Source organism: Ctenocephalides felis, unplaced genomic scaffold, assembly GCF_003426905.1.
Source record: "Ctenocephalides felis isolate EL2017-DRISC unplaced genomic scaffold, ASM342690v1 CF-g0.4_SCAFFOLD_01604, whole genome shotgun sequence".
Taxonomy (NCBI): Eukaryota; Metazoa; Arthropoda; class Insecta; order Siphonaptera; family Pulicidae; genus Ctenocephalides; species Ctenocephalides felis.
In genome coordinates, this window is record NW_020537758.1 from 20,346,614 (window position 1) to 20,374,285 (window position 27,672).

The 27,672-nt window shown below is 31.1% G+C and overlaps 1 protein-coding gene across 1 annotated transcript in view; it reads right to left on the reverse strand.

Annotated features, from left to right (window-relative positions):
- LOC113372478 (matrix metalloproteinase-2-like) overlaps positions 1–27,672 on the reverse strand; it is a 78,508-nt gene that overhangs the window by 1,368 nt on the left and 49,468 nt on the right. Inside the window, exons 3-6 of the mRNA XM_026612811.1 lie at positions 13,305–13,463; positions 4,826–5,286; positions 2,556–2,697; positions 667–927 (exon numbers count right to left, since the gene is read on the reverse strand). Coding sequence (XP_026468596.1) covers positions 667–927; positions 2,556–2,697; positions 4,826–5,286; positions 13,305–13,383 — 943 coding nt within the window. The 5' untranslated portion in view covers positions 13,384–13,463. The remainder of the gene's footprint in view (positions 1–666; positions 928–2,555; positions 2,698–4,825; positions 5,287–13,304; positions 13,464–27,672) is intronic.

The window sequence follows — 27,672 nt, forward strand, 5'->3', positions numbered from 1 at the left end:
GGATGAAAAACCCCAGAATTGGATGCCGTATGAAACGTGAAAATAAAAGTTGCTATAATAAACTGAAAGTTAGCAATTTAAACCAAGTTTGGGTTTTAGGGTGCGCAACATGAAACATGTTCTAGATAAAGTTGGTGATAGTGAGATAGAGATATGATTAGACCTCTTTAAATTATTATTAATATCGATACCAAGGAACTTTGATACTTGCGAAAAATTATATGCTGAATTATTGATGGTTAAAGAAGTAATATTATTGGATAAACGATTTTTTGTACAAAAAGATATGATTTGGGTCTTATCATTATTGAGGACTAGATTACTTTCACAAAACCATTTCGTTATTTCTGACATAACCACGCTTAATTTATGTTGTAATTCATTAAGAGATTTGGCCTTGATGATAACGCTGGTATCATCCGCAAAAAGAATAAAATCACAAAGATTTGTACAATGGGGTAAATCATTAATATATATGAGAAATAAGAGAGGCCTTAAAATTGATCCTTGGAGCACACCCAATGTACTTGTCAATTTATCCGAAATTATTTTATTTAAACTAAACTTATACTAAATCTATAAAGCTAAATTTATAAAGCAGATCGATGGTCGTTTTTTAATTTTGAATATAAATGAATTTTACAATAATTATTTTAACTATCCTACCATCTGTCCATTGGAACACGGCATCGATATTATATCCGACCCCTTTCCACATGCTCATATCCCTCGGATAGTCAAGTTCGACCCTGCCCTCGTCTTCGTCCAACTTCCAGTAGCGGTCCCCGCTGTACAGGTACGTTTTGGAGTTGTAGCCCCACACCATGGCCGCGTCGATCCGCTCCAAATTGTCTGGCAAACCCAGGGAGCTTAACCGTCGCGGGTAACCCGGTTCCACGCGATTACCGTACAGGTAATAGTATTTGCCTGAGAATTTGAATATATACAGAGATATTGTTATATTGTATTTGTTTGCGAAAACATGAAAACATGGTAATATTAGTTAGCATGTTGAAATTAATATATGTATATTGTAATATGGCGATATTAATTATGAAGATACTACGGTTCGTACCTCATATTAATATAACTAAAACTATATTATAAGCATAACTTAATAAAATACTATAAGATAATTCAACTTCCCCATATAGAAATAAATATCATACGAACATAAAAAAATCAGTTTTTTAAACCCAAAATTTAATTTAGATTTTTTGGTCAAATGTTGATATTAATACATGTATATTGTAATATGGCGATATTAATTATGACGGTACAACGGAACGTACCTCATATTAATATAACTAAAACTATATTATAAGTCTCATTTAATAGAATACTATAAAATAATTAAACTACCACACGTAGAAATAAATATCATATGAATATAAAAAAACAGTTTTTCAAACCCAAAATTAGATTTTTAGGTCGATTTCAACTGAAAGATTTTAGATTTGTGATTGAAATATTTCACTTTTTTTCAAAAAAAGCGCAGTTTGCTCATTTACTGCTTTTGAAAATTTAGTAAACTAATTTTGGTAAATTACTAAGGTATCCAAAATTTTAGAATTCAAAAAAATCATAAAACAAATTCTGACAAATTAACACTATCCACAACACTGTTTTATACCTTTCGACCATGCTTCAACATTCATCACTCTGAGTTAAATTGTTGAGAATTCTTATTTGTTATTGTAATTTCTAGTTCATCAGAATTGTTTTTTGTAACTTTTAAATACATTTTTATTGAAATTTTCATAAAATATGTATTCTGTCTCGTTTAGTAGCGCTACTGGGTGGTACGTGAGCTCGTACAGCAGTGTCTTTTCTGGAGAAAACAATCCCGTAGAAAAAGGGTTAATAATCAACATTGATATAATTATCAAAAATCTTGGTAAATTGAAATTTCCAAATTTCAACTGAAGCAATTAAAGTCGCTTTGTTTTCTAATCTAAGTATTCTAAAAATAATTTTCCTACCATTTGCGTTAATATTTTGAAGAATTTAAAGAATACATCATTTTCGAAAAAAATCGTAAAAACTTTCAAAATTATCAATACAAATAAATACCCGAAAATTATTAAAAATGAGCAAGTAACAAATGGGCAAACTTTAAAAGACAAAAACGTATCGATTCTTCAAAATTAAAATTATGATTGATTATATCGTAATATTGTGATGCATTTAAACAAAAATGTCGTAATAAATTTCATAGCCATCAACAAACTATTATTTTTTTAATTAATATGGAGGTGTACGTTTGATACTTTTTGAGAACCTACTCTTCGCAGTGTATTTATCATATTCCTTGTGCTTCCAGAAAGAAAAACAACAAAAATTACAGCAGCTATCAGGATAAAACAGTCGATCGGATTAAGAAGAAATCGCATTAATATTATCCTTTAATACAAAAGATATCCTATATCACTAACAAGATTGCGTTTGCAATAACTGGCGTAGAATAGAAGTTTCCGCGTCGTATTATGGCGATAGAAGCAGACGACAAAGCGATATCGAAATCCTTAAGGCATCGATATTATTTTTAGACTTACCGATAAAGAAAACAATTTTCCTATCTAGTCTCTCGTAGACGGCGTCTATGTGGGTGATGTTCCTAGGCAGACCGGTCCACAGCCTTGGGATTTCTGCTGGGTAGCCCGCTTTTAATCCCTCTTGTCCGATCCTCCAGAAATACTGTCGGAATAGGAATAGTGAAAAATATTTGTATGATAAAATATAAAATAAAATGTTTTATTATATCATGATAATGGAAAAGTCTTATTGTACTCTTTTGTACAAATAATTTTTCACTTTTCTGCTAGTAACAAATAAAAGACTTGGCTGATCGTCGCGGAAAACTGATAAACGCTAGTCCTTATCGATTTATGTCGAATGGCTTTTGAAAAACATCGACGAAAGATCAAAAATCGGTTCACATGCACACATACATACACATAAGTTTACCAAATTTGTCTCATTCGATTCAGAATAGCTTGAAACGTCAAGAAAACAAAAAAAATCAAATTGGATTGGAACATAAACTTCTCGTTCGGGAAGTTAATAATTAAACTAGTGGGGCGCATGGCATCTAGCCTTAAGACAAATTGCTGGAACTTCCCGTACCAAAAATTATTATTTTTTTAAAAACAATTAACATTTTTGAAAAAAAATTACTGTGAAAAAATAGATTTTTGAGAAACTATAAATTTTTTACAAAAATTTACTTCATTTTGAAAAAAAAGTCTTTTAGAAGACAAGTGTATTTTGAAATATTTTGGAAATTCTGAACTTTTTTTCAAAGCAATCGTACTGCTTTAACTGCATGGAGACGAAATATCGAAGCGCGTAAGCGTCGCGTCGCCGTCTAACAGATAAACATTGGTGCGGAACCCATAGGAATGTAAACAAAATTTATACTTATTGTTAAAATCTCTATAAAATATCTGATAATTTGATGTGCATACGTCTAATGATCATTTTTGATGGCATTTGATGACCAAATGGCATTTTTTTTATTTTTTTCATTAGATCTCCGAAACCGCTAGACCTGCCTTCATGAAAATTTGATCAATTCTTCATCTTGTCAATTCAAGTAAAATGTTTTTGAATTATTCAAATCGGACGCTCCGTTCTCTTAAAAACTGAGTTACCGTTTTCGGCACTTTTTGCCCGTATCTTCGGAACGGCTAGACCTGCCTTCGCCAAAAACTAATCAGCACGTCTCCTTATCAATACAAATCGAATGTTTTTTTAATTATTCAAATCGGTTGATCCGTTCCCGAAATCGTCTACGAAAATTTGCATCCGCACATACATACACACACGCACACACACACATACATTCATTTTTTCTAAAGTATGTCAAAATGTTCAGAAGGTTTTGAAACGTAAAGAAATATGAAAATTTTCATTTTCGATTTTTTGCGATTACTATAATTTGCTGTACGGGAAGTTAAATAAATATAAAAAATATACGCTCGTCAATAAATGACAGTGCTATATACATGTGCGAAGATAAAATTTTACATCCTCAACTCAGCTCTAATTATGCTTCATGCTGTCATTCCAATTGACGACTTAGTAAATATTTAATTATGCTGATCTCAAACTCGAGATTTGCATTGAAATCTAATTTATACCCTTTAACACAGTTTCGTTTTGAACAAATATGAGCATGTAACAAATATCCCGGTTAATGTATGCGCACAAACAGGCGGCGTTGGAACACCATAGAATGAACGAACTCTGAATTCAATTTAACCCGGAATCGTTTATTAAATTTCAAGCACACATGAGGGAATCCAGATCATTCAAATGTCAATGAAACGTATCTATTATGAACGCCGTTCCTCTCGAGTTGGAAAGAAAACAAAATTTGTATATGTAATATATGTGTGGCGTGGAAAATGAAATATTATTATTCTGCGGCCGCACATATGTATTCATCGATATCGAATTATCGTACGGACACCCGTGTGGTAGCTATTCAGAATTCTGAGTTTCGCGATATTAAAATTCGCTCGCCATTAGTATTTTATTGCGATACGTATTTTGGGTTTTATGCTGTATCTGGCTTTTTATTCGATATTCGTTTTAGGAAGGTAATAAAGTTAAACATCTGGAAAAATTTTGAATCTTGGCTTTTGAACCGTGTATGCTGAGAAATATCTAACTGAACATCGAGGTTCGATTCCGATTGAAAAATGCAAATTTGGTGATACAAAATATCACTACATGAAACTCTACTATTTAAATCTTCAAAAAACATCCCTTTGACTGAAAAAGTTTAAATAATAGTTGTATATAAATAATTTGCACAAACCTTTCCCTTGAATATGAAAACTTCCCCACGGATAACAGACACTGCATCATAACTTGTGTCGCAAGTATCCGGCATGCCAGGTTCCGCAGGCTCGAACCTCGGATTCCTAGTCGTCACATGGGGCCTGATCGTGGTCGTACTTGTAGTCGTCTTTCTAGGATAATATCTCGGCTTCTCTGGTATACGAGGTTTCTCTCCTTTTGGTTTCACAGGATATTCAGGTTTAGGATAGTTAGGATAATTGGGATAACTGGGATAACCGGGGTAACTGGGATAATGTGGCTGGTGAGGATGTTTGTAGTGCCTGCTGGTTGGCCGAGTGCGCGGAGGAGCGGCGGTTGTTCTTCGTCGTGGATCCTTCCACGGCATTCGAGTTGTAGTCGTTGTCGTTGTTGTTGTGGTCGTGCTGGGGGGACGATGATGGTAAGGTGGCATTTCAGCCCATTGCCTTTCTCTAGGACCTGAAAATAAATAATAAATATTTATATATATTATTATAGTTGATATCTATAACTTGAAGTAAAAATTTCTGTTTGATGTTTGATGTTTGATGTTTGATGATCTTGGCCAAAAACGTGATTAATTAGTGATAGCCCAAAATTTGACCTCTCGTGAACATTTCCTCGAAAACAGCTATGTTTAAAACCAGCAATAATGTTATGTCTACTATAATAATTTAGAAACTTCTGAAAGTACTAGTAGAAGAACAAATTATTATATGCGTGCAGCAAACTCTGTTGCTTATTAAAGATAACTGAAATTGAAATTCTGATTAACGATGATCGATGAGTTCTTGTAAACGTAGAGCAGCGAATGTAGAATCTTGTTAACAAGAGGTAAGACTGTAGTTATTGAGTAAAACAAGAAAACCGAGCAAAATGTGGAGTGAGACAATATTGTAACATATAAGAAGAAGGGCATATGTTCACCTTTAAGGTAAAGATAGAGGACAGTCGCATTTAAGAAAGAGCAGGAACAAATCTGTATATATATATATATTAGAAATGTATTGTCATAATTAGATGTTTTTTCATTATAAAGTTCATTGGTTATTTTTATTAAAATTACCTATCTTCACATCAATTGAGAAATTAAGCATGTTCAAAATATGTAGAATTGAAATATGCTACAAGCAAAAGAATGAAGCCTCGAATCCTTTGAAAGAGAGAGTACTTAAAAGGATAGATAACAAGCTTTTCTGGATTCATTAGGTTTTGGATCTTTGAATGCATCTAATAAAATCTCATAATCTCCAATTTTCTAAAATCTATGAAATAGTTACCTAGTGAAGTTTAACAAATAAGATCTGTAAATATGTACCGATTTTGTTAAACACATATCAAAGTATTCGACAAAAAGACCTATTTCAAAATACACATGTCAACAAGGCAGAATCGTCAGTTATCTTTGATTATCATACAGCATGGGAATTGTGTATCGTCGCAGTTGACAAACTTTTCCATTACCTCCGAAATATAATCATGTCATGTCAGGGAAGAAGCGACAGCCCGTAAAACAAGTCCCCGTCATAACTAAAGCCACTTAGGCAACGAAACGCAGGGAGTGCAGAAACAGGAGTTTCATCTCTAGATCTATACTACTGGAAATCGGTTCGTAGTGAAATAACAAATCGTCGTTGTCATTGCAAAGTGTACTTGATTATAAGAAATAGATTTCTATCAATCTACGGATATATTTTTCAAACCTAAATAAATCTCTCGTCAAGTTCGAATATTTTATTGGTTGGCAGTTTAAAAATCTGCACAAGATATACGTATTTAAAACAGAAGGCATTTGTAATAATTGTATATCAAGAAATAATAAGTCTGGTTATAAAAATTTCAGCAGAAAACCTGCTCATATTTGTGTTAGTGCTACGAATTTATGATAAAACCAATATCATAGAACATGTACGATAAGGCATGAGAAAAGTAGCCCAAATATACCTCAATGTTTACTTTATAGATTTATTTCAGATCATGATAGTAGATGCGATCTAATATCACTCGTGATTATTCATATATTAGCGCAGAGTTGATAGGCGTGGTTTAAAAAAGCAGGCGTTCCTCAGGGTTTAATTTCAAGAACACTTTTTGCAGTCATGTAGAGAAGGTATATGATTACACTTCACATTACGTTATACGTTATCTCTTATTTATTAATAAATGCCAGAAACATGCAGCAAGCGTTCATTACTAAATAAGCATGATTGTAGTTTATACCGTATCAACATTAATTATTCAATAGAAATGTACACGAATTGTGTTAGACTTATGAGGTGTTATCGATCGCCATCTGTAAGTGCGCCCCGACTACGTTCGCATGCGAGGATTTGAGAGACATGCACTAATTAATCATAGTGTGCGATTAAATTTGATCATGATTAAATAAATAGCGCAGCTCCGAAGCTGCAAGTTTATGGCAGAGGATGTTTGAGAAATGCCATACTTCGTTTAATCCCGATACACTAGTACAAGCGGTACGATGACATAGATAACAAGCTTGAATTACAGACTACAGCATTTTTTATAACAAATTACTTCATTAATTAGATAAAAATCTGTAGCACTGTTCATTTCATTCATCAATGATACAAATTTTAACTATGTAATCTCGGACATCACATGATACCAGCCTGGGTAATGCAAAGTGCTTTTTAATAAGATATTTGTACATTGTTCATAGGTAAAGTCAGTAAAAATTATAACATTTGCTAGTAGTCCATAGTTAGTCCAGAGCATTACTTATATTTTATTTTATGGAGACAGTAGCTATCGGTGGCTATCTAAGTTAAGTCAAATAAGTTTTGGCGTTAAATGTGTGCCATCATTCAGAAATACGAACCAAATAAAATAAAATAAAATAGTTCTGACAAACCAGAATGTGCTCCAACAAAAAATTCAATTACAACATTTGTTGATACAAAAATGATTTCACAAAGGGTGCTGACATTGTCCATATATATTTAGAATATATGTACATGCGTCTGTATTTTATTGCGTATTTATACCTCTGAACTACCAGGCATTCAATACAAAGTTATCAATATAGGTAGTTAAATAGCAGCCTTTGTGAAACATTCGCTTTTATAGTTCGGTTCACTAAGGTCACTTCAGTTTGTGCAACTCGATCGTTGAACTCTGGTATTTTTAGATTCATAAGAATATGTAAATATGTACATACATAATCTTATTAGCTGTTCCAATACTGCTCTATTTTCGAAATTCTTATGTTATTTGTCAATATTAACTTACGATCGACGAAAAGGTAATGCATTCAAAATAAGCTATTATTTGTGTATTTACTATTCGTTTCATCGGATATCATTACTTAAACGATGCGACATAAAAATAATGGCAATAGGTTAAAGTACTTCTCATTTGATAGTATAAATAGAAAATAGATAGAGAAAATATTATGGTAATATTTATCGATATAATCAATCGATTACGTTATCAATATTAGAAGCAGCAAAATATTTTTTTTAAAATAATCAAAATTTTAATAATGAATAACTAAAAGTAAGTAGCCTTTTGTTGCATTTTGCCTTGATGCAACTTGCATGAATTTTATCAATAATAATTGGATTTGTATATGATCTGTCTGTTCATCTTTCTATCACTTAATGTCATTTTTTTAAACTTATCCTGCATCTCCGAAATCTCTATTCCTGCCTTCCCAAAAATGTAATCAACTCTTCACTCCCTTACTATAAGTAAAATGCTATTTGAATCATTTTAATCGGATTTTCCATTCTCTCAAAAACCTATTGTGCCTCTTTTTGCTCAGTACCTACAAAACATTTAGACCTGTCTCTGACAAAAACTAATCAGCACGTGACGCAGTGAATACAAATCAAATTATTCAAATTGTGTAAATCGTGCTCTCGAAATCGTCACAGAAGAGTATGTACGTGCATACATCAATACCACACGCACAATCACATACATACATTTTTTCTTATGTATTATTTTTTTTCTAATTTCTACAATGATGCGGAAGTAGAAAAAGTATGCAAAAGGTAATTTTAAAAATTGCAAGAAAAATCAAAATGAAATCAAAGCACTATAATTTTAATTATTCCTCCAGGACCCAATTCCACGTAAAGCAAAAACCAGATACTCGTAATTTTTCAGTTTCTCAGAACGCTCTGCACCAGATGCGCAATTCAGGAGATACTCGAAGCACTTTTTAACAAAGGGAAGATAAATTCGAGGAAACAGTATTTGGCTTGCAGTACAAAGCCATTAAAATTATAAATGTATCTTATCGTACGTGCTGTTAGCACAATTTCAGAACAATAATTTAAGTACTCTTCCATAAAAGTCGGTCACCTAGTCGGTCTACGTGTGTGGAGGAGACGAGGCGAGCGCGTGGGCGGCAATAGAGTTTTCTATTATTCACTATCGGTTCTCTTTTTAATTTAAAATGGCTTTCGAAACGAATGCATATGCTATCCGACGCTATATATTGGAATCAATACTGGAGATGTTGAAGTCGAAAATTGTATCGAATATTTTTTTACTTTATTTATTAATGGCGTTCATCTGAAAGGTCATTTGCACCCTCTTCATATAGCAGTTAATATAAAATATAATTTTAGTATAAATATTTAATTATAAATTAGTGGTTAAGGTTTAGGGGTTATGATCTGCTCTATATTTTTACATTGTTGTAGATTTTTCACTAATATTTTGTACATTTTGATATTATATTAGATTACTCACATCAACGGTTGAAACAGATAGAAACGAAAATGAAATCACTGTTCTGGATAATCAAAGGTAAATCTAAATCAACATTAGAAAACAAAAGACTACTAAATACGGCGAAAATAAAATCAATCTGGACTTGAAGCGTTGAGTTGTGGGGCTTTGCCAATAGATCAAGAATTTCATATATCCAAAAGAACCAGTCAAAAATTCTGAGGTGTATTGCAAATACATCTTGGTATATTAGTAACCAGAGACCATAGCACTGCACAACAATCTGAAAATTGACACTGTCCAGGAGAGAGTGCAAAACAGAAGTGGTATCCATCACGATAAGATTTTCAACAACCAATAATCCCGCATTGATTTCCTTATTAGGAACATCAACTATTTAAACAATTAAAAGGTTGAAAAGAAGCACACCCCTTTGATCTGGTTAATAACGTCATGCATGTAGAACTCCAGAACTATTAGTGAAGTTCTAAAAACAACCATAATTTGCTTATACTTTTTTTTAAATTTTCTGATTGCTATTTAATTATTGTTAAATGGAAGTATCGATAAACGTCATCAAAATGCATATAAAAAGACTTCAAATTATAGGATTTGTACTCGCTATTTCGTGGATTGACAAATATAAAGTCAGTACAAAGGCAAAAATAAAGTCTTAATATCTATTCTAATTCATCGTAGTATTAATAACAACTTAAAAATAGCAATGTAGAAGATATAATCAAGAAATGGAGTCCAAATCCATTACTGCAGATTATTATTAAAACACACCATTAGTAAGATTGAAGGAAAACCAAAAGATCTAGCAATTAATTGATACTCATCCTTAGATTAAACATGTAGACGTGTATGTTAGGAAATCCTTGAACGACATAGGTTTATAGAAAACTGTATTTTCTGATTATCTAATATCCATGAGTCTACAATTTAAATTAATGCTATAACAAAAACATTGGCATCCGATGTGTAAATAATTAAAGATATTTTTTAATTATCAGCAATCAGAAATCAGGGTTTTTTCGAGCTGTTATGAAATATTTAACTAACTTCGTCGATTTGTTATTGATGAAGAAATATTAAATATGATTGAATATTTCTAAAAAAATGGATATTTTTTGTCAAAGGGTTTTTTAACAGACTTTTATCAATTTGTGCACATAAACAAGCTCACTCAATATATTTACAAAACATATATCTATTCAAAAATTTTTAATAAATTTCGAAAGAATTTTATAAATGCCTATTTATAGACAAAAATATTGACCTATTTTATTTTGGACTCAATAGAGCAATTAACAAAATATCTACATTAGTTTTATTTTATACTCAATTTTATTCGATACTCCTTTTAATAATTGATAAGTATTATATACTGATACTTCTCTGAACAGAAGTGCATCAAACGACTGTTTTAATTTGGAAGCATACTTTTAATTTATATTTTCAAGTTAAATGGTGATATCTACATGGCACCAGGTTGCCTACAACATGGGTTTGTATTTTGTACCTTGCGGTTACAAAATGGGATATGTCTGGTTTATATTGTTCGAAAATATCTAACCAGCAACGGAAAACGGTTTTTGATATTGAAAAGAGTTAGTTTTCGACATATCGATAAAATTCAACATCCCTCGTCGGAGTGTTGGTCGTTGCATTATATTTGCCGTCGATTTCAATGAAATCAAAACTCATGAAATTCTATTAAGATAAATAACGTAGATTGTGTGTACATTGGGCCATTGTAAATACGCGGTGGAACTGCGTCGGGCACAATGGACATGCTAATTGCAATAATGCCTCTCTGAACATACGTTAATGTTACAAATTCAATTTGTACATACGGCTTCTGCATAATATAGCTGGATAGGAAATACACCTCGCTCTATATATAGACAACGTATACTCACAGGTTTGGGAACATCAGAGATGGGCAACTTCTTAATATATTTATCTGTAGACTACAGACTGTAGTCACGTACTTATTGCAAATTTACACCTACAAATTTTCCTTCAATATATTTAAGAAATACTTAATTTATATAGATTTCGCAGGTCTTAGACGTTCCATCCTCAAGTTTTTTGTTATTTATACAAGACATTTTATGATGAAAAATATAAGAAGAATATGTAATTACGAATAATCAAGGGAGAGTATAATTCACCTCAAACAACACGGTGTAAATTGATAGTATTGAAAAACATAAATTATTTTTTCAATTATTGTAATAACACACAATTTTCCGCAGGAGTGACTCTGCTGTACGATTCAGTAATCCGCACCAGTATTATAAAATATTATACCTATTATAAAATTTTTCAATTATTATAAAAAAAATGTTTCAAAATTGTGAATTACACGTGTAAAGAACTAAATATTAGAATTTTCAACAAATTAAGACATAGCGATAAATAATGAAGCAGGGAAAGGTCAAGTTATGAATAAAATTAAAGTAATGATGACAAAAAAAATCTAATAAAGATTAATGCGGCAATTCTGCCGTATTAATTACTAGACCAATTTCATGATGAGGATTTGTTACGGTGCGCTTTTCATATAAAATGGTACTAAAAACTGTCAAAAAGCTATGCTGTTGTGCAGTTAGACATTTCAGGTAGGTATAAAACCTAACCTGGAAAACGTCAAAAAAAGAATCTTATCATAAGTGCATTTTTGTGATGTATCATAATAACATATACAAAAAATACATTTTGACAGTTTTTAGTACTATTTTTTATGAAAAACGCAGCGTTCCATTAACATTGGTCTATTTTGAGGGAGAATTGGCCCGTAAAAGTCGTTTTACCGGTTGGCAACCCCTGGCTGAACTATATTGCGTCTATTCGGTTCGGATATTGTGTCTATCAATACATAATGGATTGTCAGAGAGCCCTTTCGCTCTGTATGCGTCGCTAATATGTTTTTATAACTGATTTCCGCAAATGCTGCGGGTTTATTTGTCCACGGAATTACGATTGACCTAAAATATTATTAAAAAAATTGGTTTAATTCAAATGTCCGGCGGCGAGCGGTGATTTGAAATTATAAAGGTATTATTATGTGATATGAATAAAAATTTAATGACTGGTATTTTTTATTTAATGATAATACAGCCGTGCATACTACGTGTTTCTTTTGTGTTGCGATCACTATAGGTAATTCATTATTATATGAATAATATTTTACAACACATTTTAATTTCGAGATAAATGATAGAAACATAACCCAAACAAACAAGTGAATGCTTGTAATGTTTTTGTTAAATAATCTATGAATACGATTAAAATTTATATTGCTATATCAAATTTTAATTTATATATTCGTAGTTTGTAAGATATTAATCACAACAGCTCATAGAACCCATAAGCTCTGACCGCTGTTCAATTAAAATTACTCGTTAAAAATGTTACCATTTTATAGTGGAAATATTATTTTATATTTGATGTATATGATATTGGTGAATAAGGTGATTTATGTAGTGTTTATGTAGGATCATCACTGAATTAAACTATCAAATCAATAGAGATATATTAACATGATATATATCAGAAACCCAATTGCATGATATATTTTATATTAGACACATAAATGTATAAACACACTTTTAGCCTCAACGGATCGTTGGTATCTAGAAATAAACATTCTTATTGATCAAGGCAAATATTTTCAAAGCCCCAAAGCATACTGCCGCACATATTAGGGTTCATAATTACTACCTAATTAACTTTAAAATAAATATTTAATGATTTAGACTCACCATACATATTTTGTATCCCATTTATATCATCGTAGGGAAGTTTGAAATTTTTGGGTAGGCCTTGATACCAAGGGTACATAAGGGCTCCTTGGACGGTGGAATGGGCCAAGCCGAGAGAATGGCCAAACTCGTGAGCGGCCACGGCGAACAAACTCGTACCTAGAAAGATAGGTAATAATTATATAAATGAATGATAATATAACATACGTTCACAGCATGTTTGGTTTTTAGTAAAAATATTTTATAGTATAATTACTGCTGCTTATAAGTCTATATTATATATTGGTATGCTGAATAGGATAGTTCACTCGAAGATGCATCTAATACAGCTGCATCTCAATTTCCATCTTAACAGAATCGCAGTTTTGTTTATATTTTTATTTATTTGCATAACTCAGTAACGCCAAATCGAACATCGCTGGTTCTATATAAAATTTCATAGCCAAAACAAGTACACGTAATTCGATACCTAATATAGCCAAACGATAAAATATGTTTTTATTTATTGCTAATTTAGTTCTGTTATTAAATCTCTCAAATTAAATTCAAACTGTATTATCGATCGCAGTTTGCAAAACTTTTAATTGACGCAAACAATCGTGCAGTCGTTATATGAAATGAGTGAGTGATGAACAGTATTTATATAAAATATGAACCAAACACAAATTTATTATTTCATATACATTTGTACCTATAGTATAGAGACTACGCTTATTGGTTTAAACACGTTATCTATCATACAATGTGTGCGCCGAATGCGCATTATTTTGAAGTAGACGATAGGTAGGCACCGGTGACAGACATTGATTAAATTGGAAAACCGCATTTCGAATGTGTTCAATTGGCATCAGTTAAAAATATTGTCAATCAACAGTTCCAGGTTTCAAATGGTAAATGCTAAATGGTAAATGGTGAGTGGTAAATGGCAAATGCATTCGTTGTAAATATTTTGACGCGCCCCACCTCGCAGTAGTGACACAACAGTATATTGATGAATTACCTCAATTCTTTCCAAGCTTTTTTATCACATAGTAGTAGTTAACAAATAGATCACATTGATATGATAATGGATTGTAACAGGTATAATAAAAGGTAGAAATGGTCATTCAGATATGCAGAGTTTGCAATCAATTACTTGAAAATGTTTAATAGTAGTGTAAGATCGACAATGTATCGAACGTCTACCACAGCATATTCGTTCCAATAGTTTCACAGCAAAATGTTATAAAATAAATAACAAACAAACATATGATAAAATTAATAGTTATATCCAAAATTCAATTACCTTTGAAAGTATAAAAAAATATAAAATTTTTTATAAATTTGGAAACCTCATAATATTCTACTATAATACTTGCTGTATAAATTGTCAAGTAAGTTTTAAAATTTCTGAAAGAACTACTAATTCTGATTTTCCGTAAAGTAAATTATAGTAATTCCAAAAAATTGAGAGATAATTTTTGCATATTTTTAAATTTCAAAGATTTCTGAACATTTTGGCTTACTTTGGATGTGTATGTTTGGATACAATTTTTTGTCCACTTTTGTATATTTGATTAGAATGATCCCAAAACATTTGATTCGTATTGATTGAGTGAATTACTACTTATTATTGTTAGCAATGATTGATTACATTTTTGCACAGGCAGTTAAAAGCCACAAAGAGTGCAAAAAATAGCAGTTTTGAGGAAACGGCTCATCCGATTAGAGTGATTCTAAAAGCATATTGCTTGTATCGACGGTGTAAACATAGATAAAGATCGTCGCCCAAATATAAGCTGTTATATTATATTAGATTTATAAAAAACGCTGCTGAAATTTACAGTATTTACTTTGAAATTTTTAGAACATGTTATTAATCATTAATATATTTTTATTGATTATTAATTATTTTTATTTCGCGAATGTTTAATTAGTGTACGAGAAGTTCTAGCAATTTGCCTTTAAGCACCATGCCATAAACCACTAGTTTGTAAATTCTAAATATTTAAAATATTGTAGTCTAATTGTCATCACATAATATTGAACTAACATCGTAAAGTTATCGTTAATTAGTAAAGTATTGCTTGATGCCGGATGTCAAAATACTCCGGAATGACATAGGAAGATTTGGCTTTTTGTAGCAGGGCTTCTCAAACTTTTGTCCTTTGCGATTCCATTTACGACTGCGAGTTTCTTGACAACCCCACATATATAAAAAAATAAATTAATATTTTTAAATGAATTATATATTCAGTAACAATATACATATGCATATGTATATACATATACATATGAAAATATATAATTAGTGATTTTGTTGAGGACATAAAAAAATCAAGACATTATGTTATAAAATGATATAAATATTTCTCTCTCATAGATTAAGAAGCCCCGTTTAATGTTGAAGTTTCATGATGATATTTTGTGATTTACGATAATTTATTTATCAGATATGTAAGTGGTGCAAATAAAAGGTTGTACTCCAAGGCCCTTCTCAATTGTGTGAAAAGTAGGCGCAAGTTTAAAGGTTCGTCCTTTGATAGTTAAATATCTTGCGAATTAACCTTTAACTTTCATAAATATATCGAAGAAAGTTTGTTAAATAAAACGTGATCGGCAATAGTTATATTTATCGGCAAACAACATCGAACGAGCGCAATATTGAGCCGCCGAGTGTAGTTGTGAGTTGTGAGAGCTTTCCCATCAATCACACGTTATTGGCACTTGCCTCCAGGAGTTCGTGCCTACGTTACACGTTCTCACTCTTTCCGTCACGTCCTTCTTCCATATCAATCCCTTTCAAAGCCCCGACTGAAAGACATCCCATTTTCAGAAACCATTTTATAGCGAATAATCCGATGATACAACTGTATATAACTCTGTCATTACAAGTTATATCGGGGAACGGCTCGAATTTTAAATTTGTCAATCGACTTGATTGACGTAATATAGAAATTTATCTTTAACCAGATAACAGTGCTATACCATCTGCACAAGGTAATTAGAATTAAGATTTCATGCGTAATAAAAGTAATTTACTCATGTTTGCACCGATAATATGATGAACCATATTTAAGCGCCCGGCGCAATGTTTATTAAACAAGTCAATTAAAAATCACTACACACGGACACTTTACTACCTCGAAGGACCAGATATAATTTATTATTAAAATGGCTATATCAGACCTTTAAAAATAAGTAGATTAAATAAGTTGGTTTAGTTATTAATAGTATTTATTTGTTTGATGTTCACGGTTCAAGTTATGCGTACAGAATGAATAATTTCTTATAACTAGCTTAGTACCTATACTAGGGTAGGAAATTATTTTATTGTGTCAGGTAGACAAAGATAGATGAATAAAATTTGTGAGGCTCGAACACCATAGTTTTAAAAAAATTGTAACTTTAAAATAAAACTAGTGGGGTGCATGGCATCATGCCTTAAGGCAAATTGCTGGAACTTCCCGTACCAATTTTTTTTTTTTTAAAAAGATTAACATTTTCGAAACAAAATTTACTCTGAAAAATTATATTTTTGAGAAACTATAAATTTTTGACAAAAATTTACTTCTTTTACCGTTTTTGGCACTTTTTGCCCCATATCTTCGGAACGACTTTACCTGCCTTCGCCAAAAACTAATCAGCACGTCTCCTTATCAATACGAATCCATTTTTTTTGAATTATTCAAATCGCTTCATCCGTGTTCCCGAAATCGTCGACGAAAATTTGTATCCGAACACACGCACACACACATACATACACACACATACACACTCATACATCCATTTTCTCTAAGGTATGCCAAAATATTCAGAAAACTCTGAAACGTAAATATATATAAAAATTTTAATTTTCGATTTTTTTGCGATTACTATAACTTACCCTATGGGAAATTAATAAATAGTGCAGAAAAACTACCCTCTTTTGTGGGCATCGTTCACGTGGGGTTTTTAGGGGAAGGGGGGTTTGACAAAAAGTTACAAAATATCACGTTGGGAAAGCAAGGGTGTAGTAAGATATCATGTGTATTTATTTTTTACCCGATTTTTTTTAAAAAAATCCAAACATTTAGAAAAAAATCCAAAAATTTACAGTTTTTTTTTCCTAACTAAAAATACACGTGATATTTGTTGGGGGAGGGCAGAGTCATTTTGATAACACCACATATCACCAAGCGGGAGGGGGGTACAAAAATCTTAAAAAAATCGATCAACTGATTAATGGGCCATCATTATCGTATGAGGATAAATATGAATAACCAAAAATTTAAACATTGACCACCAATAGACTTAATAAAGAATTTTATGACAAATATTATATTTATTTTTGTATTTTTGTTTTTAGTTCTTTTTTCATAATTCAACGCTGTGCAGAGATCAAAATCTAATTTACTATAAATTCAATCACCATTGAATTAATTAGATAAAAACTCGAATTTTTATATTATAAATATATGATTAACCATTTATTTAATTAACCAAAAATTTAATAAAAAGAACATACATTCATCCGTTTCAATTTTACCTTGGTCGTTATGTACGACTTTTGCATTTAAACATATCTATTAAACAAAACATGCAGAGGAAATATTACGGCTTATGAAAGCGTAAAGTAAATCATCTCAAACAAAGTTCAGTTATAAAGAGAGTCGTGCCACAAACGGCTGCAGAAATAACAAAAGAGTTCCATTCATTACGTCTCTTGGTGGCACAACACCACTTGTAATTGACAATAGTCGCACTTGTATTCAAGCCAGACACTTGTTCCGGAGCTCAGTGCAAAGTTCCTAACGCCTTATGAAAGGATTCCAAACACATCGTAGATCTTTTCAAGGGATAAATGAACGGTATTATACCACATATGTGCAAGGGCTGTCAAACTAGAATAGGAGTAAAGATCTCTTAGTTAGAAATCTTGGTTCTTGATCGCGAAGAACCGGAATGATTCCTACTAGGGTTTGTCGGTTTTCAAAAACCGGTTTTAAAAACTGGTTTTTTGGCGAAAATTATGGAATTCGAAAACCGGTTTCTTAGCGAAAAAAGTCGGTTTTTACTGTATATGTGGAAAATGACAAATATAACCAAATATAAAATATAGATGAAAGCGTTTTGATTCTTGAAATCATATCGGTTCAATAGCATTTCATATCTAATCAGTCTGCAATAGTTTCCAGAAAGGTTTTGTATATATTAATTTAGATTTTTATACCAGTGTATATATTAATTTAAATCAGTGGAACTTTTTCTTGAAAAAGTAACTTTACTCTAACTTAAAAAAGAGTTTTAAACCCTAGAAGCCACAAAGAACAAAAAACTTAGAATTATTATATCAGTATTTAAAAACAATTAAGCATAAATTGGTCGCAAGTATGAGAGTTTCTATTTCAAGAAATTTTGTGAGTAAACAAAAGCCACGTCTAAGTAGCAATTTGATAAACGTTCTCAGTTTTTTGAAATCATATTTTATTAAACAAAAAAACAATTAGAATGTTTAAATTACAAGTATGTATCAACATGTATCTAATATTTTTTTATTTTATATTAATTTAATGATTTTTTTAAATTTAAAAATGTATTATTTTTATTTATTCAAAAAATTTCCTTTTACTATCATAAAAATATTTTCATTCTTATATGTGAAAATAATGCATGAATAACGAATAATTATATAAAGTTATTTAATCAAGATAAACTATTATTTTTTGGTTCTACTAATTAAAATTAAAATAATTTTGTTTACTATCTATAAAATTGAACAATAAATAATTTCAGTCATATACTGCTATAAATTACACTAAATGTGTGGATAAATTACAGAATATTCGAGTAAAAATTTATTTTTTATATAAAATTAAAAACCGGTTAAACCGTTTTTTTTTAGTAAAATTAAAATTCGAAAACCGGTTTTCTGAAATGTCGGTTTTTGTATAAACCCTAAATCCTACTATTAATACTAACTCCAAAAGCCAATCGATTATTATTCTAACAGCATTTCAATATGAAGAAATAGTATTCCTATACGCACTTTTTGATTATAGTAGATATAATGACGACATCATGTATTTTTGTGCTTTTTTTCTTTACCAAATATGAAATCTAAGTAGCCAATGATAAAAGTTTTATATACATGACGAGCACACTTCTCAATACACAAAATATTGCTACTTTTCATGGCCAGTTTGTTCGTCAATCACAGTTAACTGGTTAAATAAAGGCCAAACCTGCATGCATTGCATTAATGCATCTTTCAAACATGATGTTGATCAATGAGTATCCCTGAGTATCTCAAAATCGATGCTTATTGACATCCCTGCTGTATATTACAAACACATATACATTATATACATACATATGAAGCACAAGAGCATTAAGTCAATCATAAGGGCACACACAAACACTATTTATGGCTTATTGCTATAATACACTTGTTGATTAAATCTTCGGAGCAGAGACACCGAAATAATACTAATCAGGACGCGTAACGGACGCCGAAAACGTGCTGTTTATAGCCCCAGTCCGGCATATGTTTTCTAGCGCGAACGCTATATATAACTCTAATGTATATAAAGGAACCAAGGCAAAACACGACGTGGCAATTTGTGGATTTCAATGACATCATAGATGCTTTTCCTGCGTTTATACTCTTTGAAAATACCACACAATGTTACCACGAGCGTGTGAACAATATTCTTTCATGTAAAGTCATCATGATGTAGAGAATTCTGTCTTAAGGCAATTAGGGCATCGTGCCTTAAGGCAAATTGCTGGAACTTCCCGTACCAAAAATTATTATTTTTTGAAAAACGATTAACATTTTTGAAAAAATTTTACTTTGCAAAAATATGATTTCTGAGAAACTATAAATTGGACAAAGAATTACTTTTTCTTGAAAAAAAAATTAAAAAAAAAAAAAATTCTAAAAAAATTTTTTTTTTGAAAAAAAAAATGGTTTCTTTATTTTGACATATTTTGGAAGATCTGAACTTTTTTTCAAAGCAATCGTACTGCCGCAACTGCATAGAAACAAAATATAAAGCGCGTAAGCGCCGCGTCACTGTCTAACGGATAAACATTGGTACGGAACCCATAGGAATGTAAACAAAATTCATACTTATTGTTAAAATCTCTATAAAATATCTGATAATTTGATGTGCATATGTCTAATGATCATTTTTGACCGCGAAATGGCATTTTTTTTTTACTTTTTTCGTTAGATCTCCGAAACCAATAGACCTGCCTTCATGAAAATTTGATCAATTCTTCACCTTGTCAATACAAGTAAAATGTTTTTTGAATTATTAAAATCGGACGCTCCGTTCTCTTAAAAACCGAGTTACCGTTTTCGGCACTTTTTGCCCCGTATCTTCGGAACGGCTAGACCTGCCTTCGCCGAAAACTAATCAGCACGTCTCCGAATTATTCAAATCGGTTGATCCCGAAATCGTCGACAATAATTTGTATCCGCACATTCATACACACACATACATACATACATACATACATACATACACACACACATACATCCAGTTTTTCTAAGGTATGCCAAAATGTTCAGAAACCTCTGAAACGTAAAGATATATAAAAATTTTCATTTTCGATTTTTTGCGATTACTATAACTTACCCTACGGGAAGTTAATTAGTTAGTTTTTTTAATTTTTCACACACTTCCCGGGCACGTAGAAGCTTCAATTAGACGTCAGGTGAATTGTCTTGCGGGCTAGAATAACGTGAAAAAAACTGCATTTTAATATTCTCAACGGTTGCCGAATAAATAAGAAAAAACTGAATTTATAGCATGAACCTAGGGTCACGTTTTGTATTCCGATTTTGGATGAAAATTTTTTGTTTCCGATTTCGATGATTTTCACAATGTTGATACCTCATGACATAAGGAAAATGCTATTAAAAAATTTCGATCGCACTTCAAATAGTTTTCGAGAAAAACGCATTTTTAATATGTGAAAAGGAGCAAATGGTTTTTAGCGAATATCTCGCGAACGGTTACAGCTATCATAAAAATTTTTACACCCGCAGATACATATTTTGAATGCGAATATTTCATTCATACACATCATGACCCTATGTTGAGTATTTTTCGAGATGTAGGCCTTTAACTGTTTCATACTTGAAAATTTGAAACTGTTTTTGGGGTATATCTTGCGAACGGTAAGAGGTATTTTCAAAATTTTTATACAGGGTCAAAGATCTTTTGATAGAGAATATTTCATCTAGGAACATCAATGTCCTATGATGATTCGTTCAAAAGTTATAGGCGGTTAAAGATTTCACGAGTAAAAATGCCCAAAAAATTGATGAAAAATTAGTTAGTTTTTTTAATTTTTCACACACTTCCCGGGCACGTAGAAGCTTCAATTAGACGTCAGGTGAATTGTCTTGCGGGCGAGAATAACGTGAAAAAAACTGCATTTTAATATTCTCAACGGTTGCCGAATAAATAAGAAAAAACTGAATTTATAGCATGACCCTAGGGTCACGTTTTGTATTCCAATTTTGGATGAAATTTTTTTGTTTCCGATTTCGATGATTTTCACAATGTATCAACATTGACTTATGACATAAGGAAAATGCTATTAAAAAATTTCGATCGCACTTCAAATAGTTTCAAAAAAAGTAAATTTTTGTCAAAAATTTATAGTTTCTCAAAAGTCTATTTTTTTCAGAGCAATTTTTTATCAAAAATGTTAATCTTTTTTAAAAAATTTTTTTGGTACGGGAATTTCCAGCAATTTGCCTTAAGGCACGATGTCATGCGTTCCACTAGTTTTAAACTTATGGTGATTTTCAATGTGGGGTAATTATCGCTAATTTATATTAAGCCTATATTGGTTATGAGTGAGAGTTTAATATTATTTTTATATGCTAATATGTTAAAGGTGTAATATTGGTAATCTATATAAGACCCAGTTATAAGACAATATTGCGCCATGTTCCATTTCCACTTATTGTTAGGGTCACCACAAACATCGGACCATATATTATGATTATGATAGTCAGAAACGTAGCGCCAGCAGTAAAAATCTTGATATTTAACTACAATATTGATACGGGTATACGAAATTATATAACTTCATTTATCTTCTATTATGCAAACCAATTATATTATGATAGATATGGGGTAAAATAAATATTTCCTGGTGTCTTATACTTGATATACAACAACGTCGATCTCGATCTCGATACTGACCTCGCTCCCGTGTCTTATCCTCCCTCATCCGGGAACATTAGGCACTTGACAGTTACCAGCGGTACAGATGTCACAGCCGTGACGCCGTTAATATTTAAATCTGGCGCGCGTACGAAAATTTCCTTTAAGTGCATGCATGCAAAATAAATGACGGAGCGTTGTCGACGGAGTCGCAACCAAGGCAAAAAGTCACTGACAGATTTAAAGGCCGGAAGATATCTACGGCCTGGGACTCACGCCGTCACGGCTGTCGAGCGATAAAAGCAAAATAGATACCTTTGAAAAAGTGCTATTTGAGAAAGTAACGAAAAATACATCTAGAACGAGGCAATCATTTTAAATTTGGAGAGGTTGTATCACAAAAATGATAAAGTGGTAAGCAATCAACATCTAAACCAAAAAGTAATTTATTAAAAACGCAACATATAGATTTTAGTTTTGATATGTTTACATTACCTCATAAAGACCTATTAAAACTGTAGACGCAAAATAACGAGCGGCCTGTTTTTCAAAACTGTAATTAATTTTTATAACAATCACTACTCATGGGCCCAAAATATTTTAAACTGTTCAATTTGACTATCAACTCTTCGACCATGTGAATTTTCAGCGAAATTCCTGAAGAGTAAATCTGAGGTGAGTGCATGACATGGTTAGAAAATAAAAAAATTAGAAATTATTAAAGAATTGTTTGTTATGCCAGTTCTGCGGAGGCATAAATCGATTTTTTTGATGTTGAGTTATGTTCGACTTTTAATGATTTAGGTATTGCTTATGCATAATTATTTTTTAATTTTGGGTTCTGTATAGAGACCAAGTTGTTACTTAAAATTTTCGTATATTTCATTGACTAATTTCAATATGTATATTATTATTAGTTATGATTTTTACAAATTCAAAAAAAGACGTTTTATATTCACCCAAAAACCGCTTGAAGAAACCCGTAACATAACAACCAAAACCAGTTTGAAGAAAATAATTGCAGTTACAAAAACATTAAAATATTTATTCACATATTCTAAATATTGCAATAATTCATAATTTTTGATATTTTAATTCACTTTTGTCACATTTATCGTTGATCAAAGAGATCAATAATTGTAGTAGGAAGAATAATTAGTCCAATATCATGATGCGTTTATAGAAAGTTCTCCTACTTGTAACCTATTACGTATATTAAATTTCCCTCTCTATATTTATGTAATATATTTAATTAATCTCAATTATTATTAATTGTTCCTATGATTACACAGTAATTTCATACATTCGAAATGTTGCATGGGAAGCATTCGATAACGAGAACAAACTAATTAACTAATTTAATTTATATATCAATGAACCTTGACCTATTTTTGTATTATGTAATGAAAAATATACCTCTGGGAAACTGATAAATATTTTTTAAGAATCATGAGTTTGCTTTGTTTTTTTTTCAACGAAGAAACGGTCCAACCAATCTTTACAAAACACTAATCAGCACGATTTTCAACAAATACCCATATAATTTATTTATAATTAAGAAAGCAATAGATTTCTCCAATCTATGAGCGATAACATAACTAATGTGAATATATAAAAAAGTGCATATAAGCAATATTTCCCTGTGTAACATACATTTCAATAATCGGTCAGAAAATCACATACATTTAACCCGCAACCCCGTTCAAAGCACCATACAATTAATCTATTATTTTTATCATTTATATCGTGCAAACAGTGGTTTGTTACGAATTATCAGTATCAATTTTCCAGTTTTGTAAATAGTGCGTATTAAATATCCAACTTTTGCATTTATTATTAAATGATGCGTTAAATTTATCAATACCGGCGGCAACAAAATGCTGCTGTTCGATAATACAGGCGATCATGATATTAACCGCTAATTCGAACAAACTCACACATGGGAAAAAGACTCTCGATGGATTCGATATCGAATCCAACGATTGAATATATGAACGGATTTATATCTGTTTGTGAAATGTAAAATAATCTATTTTATACACTGATTATGCTCGAATAAAACAAATTGTTTCAAATGAATATGAACCGTACAATATGTCGGTTGGTTATTTTTAAAAATTGGAGTTATATACATATTAAATATTTAAATAAGCTTATTAAAATGCAGATAAAAATATTTGATATAAAAATTATTGTTCTAGATTGTAGCTTCATTTACAGGATGCTTGGAGTGCACACGAAATACCTCCCATTCGTTCTGTTATCATAAAATGCTATAAAATGGTGTTCGCAAATGTGTCTGCTAATTAGAATTAAATTACCAAGGGTAAGGGAATAAGACATCTTTTGGTTTACAGCCACATGAGATTCCTTTTTCCTATTACTTAAAATAGATCACCATCACCAGTACCACCGCCATCATCCCAGAATATTAGTAAATATGATTAAATGGGCATGAAATTTTTAAACTTAGTAAATAACTTTACGTAAGAGTTACATAAAGCAATGTCTAATGATTTTTTGCTCATATGCAATTGAAATTATTTATAAGAAAATCATATTCTAGAAACATTTATAACTCATTTAACATATTAGTGTTAAACGGAATGTAGTGTATTCATATTTCCAAAGCCAATATTTTCTCTACTTATTATATTTATTTGTAAGAAACTCATAAAATATATATCAAAATATTTCTTTCCTCAGTATACATTTTTCCAGATTGCGAAACAATAATTACATTAACCACCCCATTACTGAAACATAAGTCAATTATTATCTCAGTCAGCAATTAAAAATAAATCGTTGAAGTGTATTAAATTTCCGTGTTCTCCGAGGAAAGAAAGAAAATATCATTTGATACGTTTTTCACAGAATCATTGATTACAGGAATAAGTTACTTTTAATTGGATGTATTTACATTCTGATACTGGAAAGAAATAATGGTATCAATACGAAGATGTAATATAATGAATATCAAATTGCGATATTTGATATTCAGTTATTATTTTAACATTTGATTTATTGTATTATTATTATTCGCGTGATTTTAAATAACAATTTAAAATAGATTTTTTGAAATAAAAAATGAAAGATGGAAGCAAATATAGGAATAAATTTTGGGCATCCTTGCATCATTTTAATAAACGCTATTATAACAATTTATATGATAAAACTAATATATAATAAAAATAATATTTTCTAAAATGAATAAGCCTAATTGCAAAATATGCAACAGGAGTCTCACAATGTAAAATATTTAAAAATAATGGCTAAGATCAAAGTGTAGTAATGAAGTTCTTAGGATGGACAGCTAGATTTAGTTAACAATTTTTCAGAAAAGTGGTAATATTTATGCAAGTTATTCATAACCCTGTATCGTCATAAATATTCAAACAAATAAATGTAAATAAATTGTCTGATAATAAAATCTTAACTTAGTTCGATGTTAACCACAACTAATTCAATTACAAGCTTCAGTCGTCGCAGAAGATTTATCAAAGCATCGTTTACCTTGCGCTCGTTTTCTTTTAAATATTCTTTTGAAGAGTCGCGCGTTTTTCAAATGAACTCAGAACAAATGTACCTCTAGATAATTCAAGACGCGAGAAACCCGCCCAGAACAATATTTCTTGAAATAGTGAAACACCGTAAGAGTTGGAACACCGAAGAAAAAAGTGAAATGAAATATACTTGGTTTTGCAAATTGCTTATTGAAGATATTTTTTTATTGGTTATTCGCCATTGCATTTTGATTGTTTTCAAAATTATTGAGTGACAAAAATAATTCTTTACTTTCAATTATATTTCTAAATTATTTGAAAAGTAGTTGAAGAACAAATATAATTCTTTACTTATAATAATTCTGAATAACTTATTTTACAAGAGTTGGGGGTCAAACTAAGGCGCTAAGGTAACCCTTCGTTACCTGGATTGGAGCAGCAGCACTATAATTATACTACATAGCAACTTCGCCCTTAAAAAGGGCATCTTAAACCCTTATACGTCACAATACTAATGGAAAAATACTCTTTATATAGTGTTTTTTTATTTTAGTAGTAATCGATACTTATATTATTACTTCTTATACTCATTACATTTCGATTATTGACTATATATATATATTTATTTATCATGTTTTCTTTTCGATTCCCAAATTGTGGGGCCATCTAATATCATTTTACTCCGGTTTCTCCTATGCCGTTCACATCATCCGAAATAGCGCTATGTATCGTTCTAGGAGCGCTAAATAGTATATCCTCCGGTAAATCTATTCTTTTAAAATATTAAAATAGCAAATTGCGATGCAGTGGAACGAACACAATGCAGTCCATTAATATTCTTCACAGCGATGTATTCCGGACGGTTTGTTACGTGTAATCATTCAAAACTCCGGTGTTTTCGATTTACATTACATGTTATAATAAAGATTGAATACTGTTTTGCTGTGCTTTCATTTTATGATGCATATATAAAACATAGTTGGAGAATATTTGCTGTTTTGCTACGGATTACCGCTTGTAAGCCGAGAAAAGATTCATTTTTGAAATAATTTCAATCAAGTTTTATAAATATTTATTCACGATGGCTAGACCAAACCAGATTAAAAATTAATTTCCATCATACCAATATATGGGATGAATAGAATAATTAAATTTATACCTAGAATAATAGAAAAATTATTAGAAAAAATTAACGTGACAAGACGATCTCGATCAATCGATGGCCAATGACGAATCAGTACTTGTGGCGTAACGCAATTTCGTTGCATTTTTGCTGAGTGACACCCTAATCGCGTCTAGAAAAGTTTTACTTCAACAGTAAATAACAAATTATCATATTCAATAAAAGATACAATTTATTTGCTTTTTCTTTTATAAGAATTGAAATTATTAAACGCGCAGAACCATTAAGCGTGCAATTTGGCCTTAATTGATCCTAAATGCCATAATTGTGAATGCCTGTCTAACCCGACATCGTAAAGAGAATAATATAATCCGAGACAAATAAAAACAAACAGAAATCTCGCAGGGGTCTCCGCCCTGCTAAATTATTAACAGCCCCTAACAGCATTAAAGAAACAATCCTGTTAAAAACAAGACGTACCCTCGCAAACCCATCAGACGGCAAATTGTTAAAGCGCGCGTTTTCCAAATCAAAATAAAATATGCAAATATTGCGATGCCGTTATAAAATGCATCTCTAAAGTGATAAAAAAA